General features: G+C 43.7%; 1 protein-coding gene across 1 annotated transcript in view; it reads left to right on the top strand.

The window, feature by feature from the left end:
- SLC6A19 (solute carrier family 6 member 19) overlaps positions 1-14,081 on the top strand; it is a 156,063-nt gene that overhangs the window by 31,634 nt on the left and 110,348 nt on the right. Inside the window, exon 2 of the mRNA XM_082258406.1 lies at positions 12,968-13,314. Coding sequence (XP_082114532.1) covers positions 13,113-13,314 — 202 coding nt within the window. The 5' untranslated portion in view covers positions 12,968-13,112. The remainder of the gene's footprint in view (positions 1-12,967; positions 13,315-14,081) is intronic.

The following is a 14,081-nucleotide window of genomic DNA, read 5'->3' as shown; positions in this document are numbered from 1 at the left end:
GTAGATCTAACCTTAGACACAGAAAAGCTTTTTTTTCTGAATCAACATGGGTATTATCCATATTACAAACAGAAGCAACAACTGGGAAGCCACGATTTCAGTTACATGCAAATTACAAATATGGGACATTTCTATGGCTGGATTGTTTGCATTGCATCTTCCAGTGTCTGCTGTCAGGAGTTGTCTGCATGCAGTGTGCTGCCTTTTTAAATTGTGCAAGGCTCACCTTGCAGCTGATGATATCAGAACATTAAGACGGAACACTGCTATGTCAGAAGCAGAAACCATCCGACATTCCTAGAAGTGTCAGAGATGGGAGGAAATTGAATCACTTCATTCGAAAAATTGCCCCAGCGCCATTAGTAACAGGGTATGTTTAAAGCCGTGTTTCTGCCTCCCCCTCCAAAAATTTAAAGTCAGCTGACTTTTAATATTAGGAGACTTACCTGTCCTGGAAACCAGTGTTGTCAGCACTGTGGATGATGTTTCCATCTGCTGTCGGATGCTGCCGCCGCCATTGCCGGTAAGGGTACCCGGCAGTGAAGCCTTGGTCGGGTCCCTACTGCACATGTGCGAAGCGCACTGCGCTCGGTTACTAGCCAGAAAGCAGGGGAAGGAGGAGGAGGGAGGGCCGGACTGCTGACGTACCTTGCTATGGCGAGATCCGATGAAAGTGGGGACAGGGTACCGGGCAAAAACAGGTACCCGCTCCCCCCCCGAAAGGTGCCAGATGTGGCACCGGAGGGGTGGAGGAGACAGATAAGCAGAAGTTCCACTTTAAACTGCTATATACAAAGTGGTGACTGTGGGGTTGATTTACTACTGTAAAGGAAAATAGTATGTGCACTATAGGTATACTTGCAAGTGCACTGTAAGTGTACTGCAAGAGCAGTTGCGCTAGATCTGAGGGAAAGCTCTGAAATGAGTCATCAATGAATCATTCAATCGTGTGCAAGCAAAAATGCTGTTTTTTTTTTTTTTTTTTTACATTTTCCTTGCAACTACGCCGTGCACACTAATGTGCCTTTAGTAAATCAACCCCTATGTCACCTCATGATTAGGGATGATCGAACGGTTCGGGTCGACCATCGGTTCGACCCGAACTTTGGCTGTTCGAAATTCGGCCGAATTCCGAACTTTTTGCGGTAAAAGTTCGGAATTCGGCCACCAGAACTGCCCAAAATGAAATGGGACAGGAACTGGGCTTTAAAAGTCTGTGATTGGCCCAGAAACATCAGTAAAAGCCCATTGGAGTGACTAGGGGGTCCAGAGGTCAATCAGGAGTGAATACGCCCCCCATACGCCCCCCAGTATATAACATAGCCCCGCAAAATCTCTAGCACTGTAATAGAGAAGCTGTGCAATAGAGTGGAAGCATTTCTGTTACTCCTGCTGCTCCAGTGTCATTTTGCAATTATTAGTGTGAGGAAAGGGATATGCAGTGTAGTTACGGTACTATATACCACTATAGTTAGATTCAATAATCGAGTTTTTGTAGGGAAAGTTTTAGTGTCAGGGTGACCGTAGTGTAGTTTAGGGTGAACTGACTCTGCTATGCCAGGGTGACCGAACTCTTCCATGTCAGGGTGACCGTAATGTAGATAGATATATATATATATATATATATATATATATATATATATATATATAGAATCAAAAAACACCATTTTGAAGCCCTAAAACCCAATAAATGCCCCTAAAAAGTGCCTAGGGTTCTGGGTCATGCCCCAGGGACTATTTTTCACACAAAAAAAATGTTCTTAAAAATTGTCGTTTTTGATAGAGATATATACAGTATATAAATATATATGTGTGTATATATATATATATATATATAATCAAAAAACACAATTTTGAAGCCCTAAAACCCAATAAATGCCCCTAAAAAGTGCCTAGGGTTCTGGGTCATGCCCCAGGGACTATTTTTCACACAAAAAAAGTTCTTAAAAATTGTCGTTTTTGATATATATATATATATATATATATATATATATATAAATATATGTGTGTGTATATATATATATATATATATATATATATATATATATATATATATATATGGAATCAAAAAACACCATTTTGAAGCCCTAAAACCCAATAAATGCCCCTAAAAAGTGCTTAGGGTTCTGGGTCATGCCCCAGGGACTATTAATCACAAAAAAAAAAAGTTCTTAAAAATTGTCGTTTTTGATAGAGAGCCAATTGTTGAAAAAATTATTGAAAGAAAAAAAAAAATGAGATTTCTTTGGATTTAGTGTCTGGGGGGTCTAAAAAGTGTACCTGTGAAGTTTCAGCTCTGTAGCATGTCCAGAACCAGAAAAAAAAAAAAGATACTTTTTCTTAGAATTTCAGTAGCGCAGGGATAGGGTTACGCTCCTTTCACACCTGGGCGTTTTTGTTTCAGGTGTTTATTGGGCGTTTTTTGGGCGTCTTTGGAGGCAGGCATGACATCTGAACTTCTGTATAGGGGTATATATACACACACACACATATATATATATATATATATACATATATATATATATGTATATATATATATATACACATACACACATATAGGTGTGAAAGGAGGGTCCCTGCGCTACTGAAAAATTATCTTTTTTTTCTGGTTCTGGACATGCTACAGAGCTGAAACTTCACAGGTACACTTTTTAGACCCCCCAGACAAATCCAAAGAAAGCTCATTTTTTTTTCAATAATTTTTTTTAATAATTGGATCCCTATCAAAAACGACAATTTTTAATTGTGTTTTAAATGCTCTGCACTCTATCCAAAACTAAAAAAGTTTTGGCTTTAGTTATAGATTAACCATTTAAGGTCCTCCCTATAGCAGTTTTACTGCTACAGGACGGCACCTCTGCGAACATTACATACAGTATCTCACAAAAGTGAAAAATTGTAAATATTTTATTATATCTTCTCATGTGACAACACCGAAGAAATGACACTTTGCTATAATGTAAAGTAGTGAGTGCTTGTATACCAGTGTAAATTTGCTGTCCCCTCAAAATAACTCAACACACAGACATTAATGTCTAAACCACTGGCAACAAAAGTGAGTACACCCCTAAGTGAAAATGTCAAAATTTGGCCCAATTAGCCATTTTCCCTCCCCGGTATCATGTGACTCGTTAGTGTTACAAGGTCTCAGATGTGAATGGGGAGCAGGTGTGTTAAATTTGGTGTTATCGATCTCACTCTTTCATACTGGTCACTGGAAGTTCAACATGGCACCTCATGGCAAAGAATTCCCTGAGGATCTGAAAAAAAGAATTGTTGCTCTACATAAAGATGGCCTAGGCTATAAGAAGATTGCCAAGACCCTGAAACTGAGCTGCAGCATGGTGGCCAAGACCATACAGCGGTTTACCAGGACAGGTTCCACTCAAAACAGGCCTCGTCATGGTCGACCAAAGGGGTTGAGTGCACGTGCTCAGCATCATATCCAGAGGTTTTCTTTGGGAAATAGACGTATGATTGCTACCAGCATTGCTTTAGCGGTTGAAGAGGTGGGGGGTCAGCCTGTCAGTGCTCAGAGCATAAGCCGCACACTGCATCAAATTGGTCTGCATGGCCAAGACTATGCAAGCCTCTTCTAAAGATGATGCACTAGAAAGCCTGCAGTTTGCTGAAGACAAGCAGACTAAGGATATGTATTACTGGAACCATGTCCTGTGGTCTGATGAGACTAAGATAAACTTATTTGGTTCAGATGGTATCAAGCGTGTGTGATGGCAACCAGATGAGGTGTACAAAGACAAGTGTGTCTTGCCTACAGTCAAGCATGGTGGTGGGAGTGTCATGGTCTGGGGCTGCATGAGTGCTAACATGTACATACTGAAGCAGAGCATGATCCCGTCCCTTCAGAGACTGTTCTGCAGGGCAGTATTCCAACACGATAATGACCCCAAACACACCTCCAAGAAGACCAATGCCTTGCTAAAGATGCTGAGGGTAAAGGTGAAGCATGTCTCCAGACCTAAATCCTATTTAGCATCTGTGGGGCATCCTCAAACAGCTCAGTGATGTCGTCATGGAAGAGTGGAAGAGGAGTCCAGTGGCAACCTGTGAAGTTCTGATGAACTCCATGCCCAAGAGGGTTAAGGCAATGCAGGGAAATAATGGTGGCAACACAAAATATTGACACTTTGGGCCCAATTTGGACATTTTCACGTAGGGGTGTACTCACTTTCGTTGCTAGCAGCTTAGACATTAATGGCTGTGTGTTGAGTTATTTTGAGGGGACAGCAAATTTACGCTGGTATACAAGCTGTACACTCACTACTTTACATTGTAGCAAAGTGTAATTTCTTCAGTGTTGTCACATGAAAAAATATAATAAAATATTTACAAAAATGTGAGGGGTGTACTCAATTTTGTGAGATACAGTATATATACAGGATCCGGATCTTTTGGGTTGTAAACAAGGCAGATCGCCATTCTGTCAGAGGGAAGGCATTAATCCTGTGTCTCTGCAAAGCAGGAACATGGATACATGTCTTCCCTAGTAAAACACCTCCCACAGTACACAGAAACACAGGTTAGGTACACAGTGAACCCTTTGATCACCCCTGGTGTTAACCGCTTCCCAGCCAGTGCCATTAGTACAGTGACAGTGCATATTTTTTAGCACTGATCATTGTAATAGTGTCACTGGTCCCCAAAAAGTGTTAGAAGTGTCTGCCAGTGTCAGAATGTCGGCGCAGTATCGCAGTCCCACTATAAGTTGCTGATCGCCACCATTACTAGTAAAAAAATAAATAAAAATATCCCATAGTTTGTGGACGCTATAACTTTTGCACAAACCAATCAATATACGCTTATTGGGATTTTTTTTTTACCAAACATATGTAGCAGAATATATATTGGCCTAAATTGATGAAGAAATTTGATTTTTTTTCTATTTTTTAATTGAATATGTTTCATAGCAGAAAGTAAAAACCTGGATTTTTGTCTTACCGTAAAATCCTTTTCTCTGAGGTTCACTGACGGACACATGGCTGCTCTCTCTTCAGGAGTAGGACTAGGTTGAAACTATTTTGGCTACGCCCCTAAGGCAGTCCCAGGGGGTATACCATCACTTCTTACTTAAGAACTTCAGTTTGTAACAAGCAGTGTCAGAAGAATACATAACTCATCTCAACAGAGGTGCGGGTGCTGTGTCCGTCAGTGAACCTCGGAGAAAAGGATTTAACGGTAAGGCAAAAATCCAGTTTTCTCTTTCGTTCACTGACAGACACAGCTCCATGTCTTCTTAGACCCTTGGGATGTCCCAAAGCAGTATCAACATGATGGGTGGGAAAAACACAGCAATATATATAATTCCCAACAAGGCTAAACATAGCCAACCAGGTAAAACAGGAACTCAACCAGGAACAACTGGAGCTCACCACCAGGAAAAAAATACACCCTCAAGAGATGGGAGCCTCTGCAACCGCAGCCTGCAAAACTTTGCAGGCAAAAGCAGCATCCGAAGATGCAAGTACATCCACCTTATAAAACCTTGTGAATGTGTGTACAGACGACCACATAGCCACATTGCACATCTAAACCGCTGACGCCTGATGATGGAAGGCCCAGGAGGCACTAAGCGCCCTGAAAGAATGCGCCTTGACAGGGAAAGGAGGAACCTGACACTTAATAGAATAGGCCTGCACCACAGTCTGCCTGATCCATCCGGAAATGGTCACAACAGATGCGACCTGCCCCTAACGAGGTCCATCCGTAAGAACAAACAAAGAATCAGATTTCCGAATTGACCCAGTCACTGCCAGGTACATCCAAATTGCCCTGACTACACCCAAGGAATGTAGAGCAATTTCTGTAGAATGTTTCGGCTTAGGACATAAGTACAGCAACACAATATCTTTATTCAAATGAAACCCCGAGACAACCTTAGGAAGGAATGCCTGACAGGATCGTAACACCATTTTGTCCCTGTGAACCACTAGATAAGGTGACCAACAGGAGAACCCAGCCAACTCCAAAAAAAAACCTTCTGCGACAGAGTGAGCAAAGGAAGTTAAAAAATGTTTTCAAAAGGAGGCTTTTGAAGTACCGACAGTACCAAATTGAGATCCCACGGAGGTACTAGGGATCGCGCTGAAGGAGCCAGATGGCAAACTCCCTGCACAAAAGTGTGAACCAAAAACCTCGCCGCCAATGACCTTTGGAAAAATCTGGCCCTTGATGGTGCCCGGAGCCAAATGTTGATCTACACCTAGTTGTAGAAACAGGTGAGACACAGAAAAGGAACAGGAAGAAACCCCCTGAGACTCACATCAAGTAATGTACGCCTTCCAAACTCGATGACAAACCTTCCTGGAAGTAGATTTCCTAGCTTTCAGCAGCTTAGGAATCACCGACTCCGACAGCCCTCTGTCCTTCAGCACCTAGCTTTTAATAGCAAGGCCGTTAAAGCCAGTGACTGTAAAGCAGGATGAAAGATTGGTCCCTGAGACAGAAGATCTTCCCTGAGAGGATGTTTCCAGGGGACATCTGCTACCGGACTTACCAGGCCTGGGTACCAGGGCCAGCGAGGCCAGTCTGGAGCCTCCAGGATGACTGGAATCCCTTCTACCTCGATTCTGCATAGCAGTCTTGACAGAAATTGTATTGGAGGAAAAGCGTAAATCAGACGATACCTACCCCAAGGGGCCACCAGGGCATCTGCGCCTTCGGCCAGAGGATCCCAGGACCTTGACATGAACCTCTGCACCTTCTTGTTGAGACGGGAGGCCAACAGGTCCACATCGGGGGTCCCCCACCAGAGACACAGCTGATGAAACACCTCCAGTTGAAGAGACCATTCTCCCTGATCCAACGTCTGCCAACTGAGATAGTCTACTTGCCAATTCTCTACCCCCGGAATGTGCACAGCAGAGAGGGTAGGAACATATAGTTCTGCCTACCTCAGGATGCCGGCTACTTCCCGAGCTGGCAGGGCACTCCTTGTGTCCCCTTGATGATTGACATATGCCACCGCCTTAGCATTGTCCGATTGTATCCTCACTGGGCATCCCTGCAGATGATCCGTCCACTGAGACAGACAAAGTCTGATTGCCCGAATCTCCAGTATGTTGATTGGCAGACTGGACTCCTCTCGAGTCCAAATACCTTGGGCCGAGGATACTCCCAAGACACCTCCATACCCGGACAGACTTGCATCCATGGAAATCACTGCCCAATACAGGGGAAGAAAGTATTTTCCCAGGCGAAGCGCCGGGGAGTGGAGCCACCATATCAAAGACCCCCTCGTACCCCGACTCAACGGGATCAGATCGTCCAGCAACAGTGGATCCTTGTTCCATTTGGCCAGAATGTCTCTTTGCAGTGGTCTGGTATGGAACTGAGCAAACGGAATCGCCTCAAAGGTGGAAACCATCAGACCCAGCATTTGCATGCAAGTTCTGAGCGATGACTGATGGTTGGACAACAGAGCCAAATCGCATCCTGCAACTTCACAGGTTTCGCGTGGAAGAAACACCCGGACCGACGCTGAATCCAGCGTCAGACCCAAGTAGTCCAGCTTGGTGGACAGAGTCAAAGCCGATTTCTGAAAATTCAGTGTCCATCCAAACTCCTGTAGAGTCCAAGTCGACTCCCAGAGCCAAAGAAGACTCTGCACACAGAAGCAGATCGTCCTAGTACCACAATCCCTTTCTGCTGAAGCAAGGCCAACACCCAGGCCAAAACCTTTATGAACACCCTAGGAGCTGAAGCGAGACCAAAAGGTAATGCCAGGAATTGATAATGCTCCTCGCCCACGTCAAAACAAAGCCAGAAGATCCCCTTGATGAAGGAAAGCCACTACCGTGCGGGTGGACTCCATCCAAAATTTCTGAACCCGCACAAAGTGGTTCAGAGTCTTGAGGTCCAAGATTGGGTGAACCATGTCTTCCTTCTTGGGAACGGTAAACAGATTTAAAAAAAAACCTTAAAAAACGTTCCGACTCTGGAACCGGCACAATGACTCCTTGTGCCAACAGGTCCTGCACTGCCCCATAGAGGCCCTGCAGCTGATCGTGAAACGGGCATAAGTTGGAAGGAAAGAACCTCGCCGGAGGCAAGGATCGAAACTCGATCTTGTATTCAAACCAAATCAACTCGTGGACTCATTTGTCCTGAATGAGCAAGGTCCATGGGTCCAGAAGGAAGCGAAGACGCCCACCCCCCCCACCCCAGATGTGGGCGAGGGCGCCCCTTCAGGCTGGGGAAGGCTTGTCTGCAGAACCAGTAGTACCAGCTTTCGACTTACCATTCCAGGGTCTCTTGGAGTCTCCCGCAAAGTGGATCTTGAAACCTTTTCGGGACGAAAGGGCCGCTTATGAGCTGAGAAAAAACAACCATGTTTACGACGAGGTACTCTTACTTCCCATAAGGCCCTTAATGATCTCCTTTTTTGTAGGCACTGAACAAACGGTCACCTACAATAGGTAGATCAGTCAGCACCTTTTTAGAAGCCTGGTCGGCCAACCAGTACTTCAACCAGATCATGCGGCGAAGAATCACTGTCGTCACAGATACCCTGCCAGCCAAGGGGGCCGAATCCAAAGATGCATCACAAATGTGCTGTAGCCCCTGGATCAACTGATCTGCCAGCTCCGCCAGCTCAGGAGGGTGTTGACCCCTTCCAGATCCTGGTATAAAATCTTTACCCATTCCGTTAATGTCTGGGATACCAAGGTGATAGCAAACACCAGCCTAAACATTGAATCTGCCATGGTGAAAAGGTAACGGACCAGAGCCGCAGCTCTCTTGTCCACAGGATCCTTAAAGGATGGAGAATCCTCCACCGACAAAAGTTTGGCCTTAGTTACCCTGGAAACCTGAGAGTCCACCACGGTGGAACCGTTAGTTTCTTCAGGTGAGACTCCTCAAAGGGATATCTCCTAGCAAAACGCTTAGGTATTCCAACCATGTGTTTTGGGGAATGCCACTGACTAGTGACATTCTCGTCAAAATAGGCAGGAAAGGGGACACCTTAGTAACCTTGGAAGACCTGAGGGTGCCAGACTGCACTGGCGTCGCTGACTCAGCATTAGCTGAGTCCTCCAACTCTAAATTTTCCCGCACTGACACAATCAATGCATCCACCAATGCTTTTTCATGCGCGGCTGCAGAGGAGGAGGATTCATCCTCACTGTTAGAGCACTTAGGGTGCGTGGACGCAGACCCAGTGGGCTGACTCACATCTGCGGCAGCCAAATCCACCTCAGACTCTGAGAAGGCAGAGGATACAGGTGAAGGCGGGGGGGGGGGGGGCTTCTTTCTAGGTTGCCCTTGCAGGGCCATATCAACCTTTGACACAAGTGACTGCAAGGCCACCATCATGGCCGCCAGGGCAGGCTGAGACCCAGAGGGTCCTGCAGCTTCAAGGAGTGGGCCAGGTGGTGATACACGTTCCAGGGGCTCCATGGTTAAATCAGAGCCGCACTGTGCACAAAAGAAAAGGTTTTTAAAAAAAACCCTGCACACCACTCGGAGCACCACAAGTATCAGCGCACTTACATTGTATATAGCAAAGGAAAGATCGTATACCCACAGAGACTCACCACCCCAGAGCTGGAGAGCGCCAAACAGCCTACTACACTGCGATCAAAGAGGAAGAGGAAGTACCGACACTAGAGGCTGCATGTCACTGTACCGGACTACAAGAAAATGGCTGCCGCTATAGATTACAAAGGGAAACCCAAAACATGGCCGCCGGACTACACAAACATGGCCACCGAGGCTAGTGAAAACCATCCATTGCAAAATGGCGGCACCACTCGGAACCCGGGACCCCACTGGACCACAGCAAAGAAATAGTCCACCAGGGGGCAGTCCCCAGCGCAAAGGGGGCTGCCAGGGGCACATTCCTACCACCCTCCGGCCCGGCACCAATTTAGACCCCCCACCCCAAAAAACACCCGTGCACCCCAAAAGGGGGTACTAGGGGAGGGGACAGGGGCAGAGGAGGACGATGAATGCAGGGGAAACCCTGCTAGGGAGAGGGGGGAAAATGTGAGGGGAGTAAGGACACAGGGGGGCCTACCATACCCAGGGAGGACCCGCGATCACCCCAGTAATTCCCAGAGAAAGAGGGGGGACACTACTCACCACACCTTGGCATCAGACGAGCACCACTCCCGGCAGTCCACTGTACCATCTTGGAATGGGGGTGCTGCGGCCCAAGATGCTACTCTGATCATGACTGCTGTCGCAACCAGGGCTGTGCGACCTCGCAAGGTGTTTCACTCGCTGACCAGCCCCCGTCCAGTGGGGCTATGTTGCGGCCAACCTAGCGCGGAGCTAATAGTTGGATCGCGCTTGCAGGCCAGACTGGAAAGACCATAAGGATCTAAGATATCCAGTGCGTTGTCCAGTTGTTTATTGTAGTTTACGCAGGAACAGGTTGATTGTAGTTCACACAGAAAAAAGGGGGGGAGTTTGGGACTTTACATGAGGAGCACAGTGGGATTTGCGTGCACCTCCATCCCTAATCGATATGCAAAAAAAAGGGAGATGGTTGGGACTTTGAATGAGAGTCATGATAGGCTGACAGGGAAGGTAAAATACATTTATTGGTACATGACAAATATATAACAAACATGATAAATATATATGTATTGCACAAATGATGACAAGCTGGTAAGGCATCTCCAAATTCATAAATTTGACAGAAAACAGTGCTGATTCCAGAAAATAGTACAATATTGGATATGTTCACATCATATAGGATTCAGATTCCAAGTAATAAAATAATTGAGTGTGTGGTAAACATCATAACCTCTTAACGCGTTTCGTAGACGCACATTGCCACTTCATCAGGAGTAGATGTTGGTAAAAAATCTAAAGAAAATATATGAGTAAGGAAAAAGGACCATGTTAATGAATGCCAATTTGAATGAGGGGAAGAGAGGGGGGAACAGGGGAAAAAGGCCCCCATTACTCCCCAACACTTACGTGACAGCTCTGAATTGATGGCACTGAAGCTGTATGGGCTCTGAATGTCCCCCATGGGAGCTGAGGGTGCACAGGAAGGCGGATAAATGGAACACGTTGCACAAGTGGTGAGTATGGGCTAGGGTATATGAGGTGACAAGCCATGTGCAAATAAGCGTATACAATATCTGTAGAAAAGGGGTATAATATATAAATATATATATAAGTAAATTTGTAAAAATATAGATAATTGTATACAAATTAAGGTGTCATAATACTCCTGAGCGGAGTGTGATGAAAGAATGAAGAGTGGGTATAATATGAGTGTGAAAAATAGGATGGAGGGATGTATGAGAAATCAGACTGCATGCCAGAGAATACATGGAAAAACAAATGGTGCAGTTAGGAAAGAGTAATACCAAATACCCAATAAAAAGCATAAAAAATGAGGTGAGGAGAACCTTGGAAGGGAGGAGAAAAAAGCATCCAGGCTGGTGGTAATAAGCCAGAACCAATGAAAGAGGTTATGATGTTTACCACACACTCAACTATTTAATTACTTGGAATCTGAATCCTATATGATGTGAACATATCCAATATTGTACTATTTTCTGGAATCAGCACTGTTGTCTGTCAAATTTATGAATTTGGAGAGGCCTTACCAGCTTGTCATCATTTGTGCAATACATATATTATCATGACTCTCATTCAAAGTCCCAACCCTCTCCTTTTTTTTTGTAGTTCACACGGGAACGGAAAATAACAAAGAGAAAAGAAAAAATTCCATTTAAAAAAGGAACAATGCCAGGACTGCAGATTCCAGCAGGGAGCCAGGTCCGTACTCCTGACTAGGCAGAAAAAACTGAAGTCCTATAGCAGGAAGTGATGGTACACCCCCTGGGACTACCTCAGGGGCCTAGCCAAAATTGTTTCCACTTAGTCCTACTCCTGAAAAGAGAGCAGCATAACCCCAAGGGTCTAAGAAGACATGGAGTGTCGTCAGTGAACGAAACAGAACATTTTTTTTTCAAAACCGTCGTTCTTTTTTTGTTTATAGCGCAAAAAATAAAAAACGCAGAGGTTATCAAATGCCACCAAAAGAAAGCTCTATTTGTGGGAAAAAAGGACATAAATCAGTCTTGGGTACAGTGTTACATGACCACACAATTGCCAGTAAAGTAACACAGGTTAAGAGGTTAAATACAACAAAGAACAATAAACAAACAAAAAAGGAACGGATTATTCCAAAATCCAAAGGGCCGTACACACTTGACGAAAATCGGACGAAATATCCTCCAATTTTTCTCTGTCTTCTCAGCGTTCATCACCGTTTTTAGTTGACAGTGCATAAATGTTCACGAAATTTCTCGCCCCATTTTTCTTTTTTTGGCACATTTGTTCCTAGACTTCCGGGTTGTCAGCAACTTCAGATCATGTGCGGTCTTTCGTATTCGATTTTTCACGGACGTACTGCATACACATCAAACGAAAATCGGTCGTCTGGGGACGGACAAAAAAAATTTTGGTGTTTGTCCCTCCGTTTTTTTTCGTTGAAAATGCCGGCATCGGCTGCTGAAAGTTGTGTACACACTAGCCGAAAATCGTACGATTTCACATCGGGCGGGAATTTTCGGCAGATTTTCTACTAGTGTGTACCCCACTTTAGTTGGCAGTGAACCAGTCCAGTCCCAAAGTAAAAGTTTAAACTTTGAAGATTTATTCACTCGTCTCTACTAAAAATGTTTACTTTGTTAGAAACACACATCTATTAATTTTTCACTTCTACAATCTGTTTTATAACTGGAAACGTTATCAGACTGTAAACATGATTACAGCATGATACTCAGTGTAAATTCACTTCTATATGCTATATTCTCCGTCACACAAGTAGAGAAACATTTGTGTTTTGTTTTTTTTCAGAGCCATTGAGAAAAGCAATAAAAAAAGGACAGCTCTTTAAACTTGACTGATACTGATAAGGCATTAATAATTATAAGAGCTCATTTACTTAAAGTTTTGCTGACACTTCTTTCTGCTTTAGGTGGTGCTTTTTTCAGATGAGTGCCAAAGGTTTACTATAAATACCATCTGCTCACATTGAGAGTCATCACTTTCATTAACCATCAGACTGGCCATTTGTGCTCTTTCATCCACGTATGTAACAAGAAAGTGACCTTCATTACATCATGGTGAAGCTTGTGCTACCAAACCCTGACCTGGAAAGCAGGATACAAACATATGAGGAGCTTGAAATACTAGAAGAAAAAGAGGCAGGCGACAGACCACAATGGGATAACAAAGCACAGTATATGCTTACCTGTATAGGCTTTTGTGTAGGACTTGGAAATGTATGGAGATTTCCTTACCTGTGTCAAAGCCATGGAGGAGGTATGTGCCCTACAATATTGTTTTTTAGCTATTAGTACATAGCTGATCTTGTAAACGTTATTATGAGAAAAATACAATGTAATAACCAAGTTGTAGAAAGCTGTGTAGAAACTGTTTTATTCATTTTTTTTTTTCTTATACATATTTTAAGTATCACCATTGCTTGGTTATGAAAATGATCAGCGTTTGTATAAGCTAATGCAAAAATGTTAATAAATATGTTTTTTTTTTTTTTTTTTGTATGTTGTTTATAGGAACAAATGAGTGGTTGAAAGGGTACTATGAGCATCATAAAAGCTCCTGATGGTTACAGAAGCACTTTTTAAATCATTCTGAACCTGAAATGGTCTATTATTAAGTCTTATTACTTTATGGGGTTTTTTTTTTTTAAATAAAAAAAATGTAAAAAAGTTTAATCAAAAATGTAAATCAACAATACACAAATACAGAATAAATACACAAAAATAAAAAAACACAAACAAAAAGAACAAAGGGGGAAAAAGTGCTTCTGACTTTCGGAAACATTCATTATCACATCACATATGACAGGAAGGATTTGCCCCCTTAATGACCAGGCCATTTTTTGCGATTCGGCACTGCGTTATTTTACGGAAAATTGCGTGGTCGTGCGACACTGTATCGAAATAAAATTGATGTCCTGTTTTTCCCCCTCAAATAGAGCTTTCTTTTGGTGGTATTTGATCACCTGTGCGATTTTTATTTTTTTGCGCTATAAACAAAAAAAGAGCAACAATTCTGAAAGAAAA

The sequence above is a fragment of the Pelophylax lessonae genome (assembly GCF_965119305.1).
Source record: "Pelophylax lessonae genome assembly, chromosome: 5".
In the NCBI taxonomy this organism is placed as follows: domain Eukaryota; kingdom Metazoa; phylum Chordata; class Amphibia; order Anura; family Ranidae; genus Pelophylax; species Pelophylax lessonae.
Note: the sequence above shows the minus strand (reverse complement) of the source record. Positions and strands in the feature narration are given on the sequence as shown.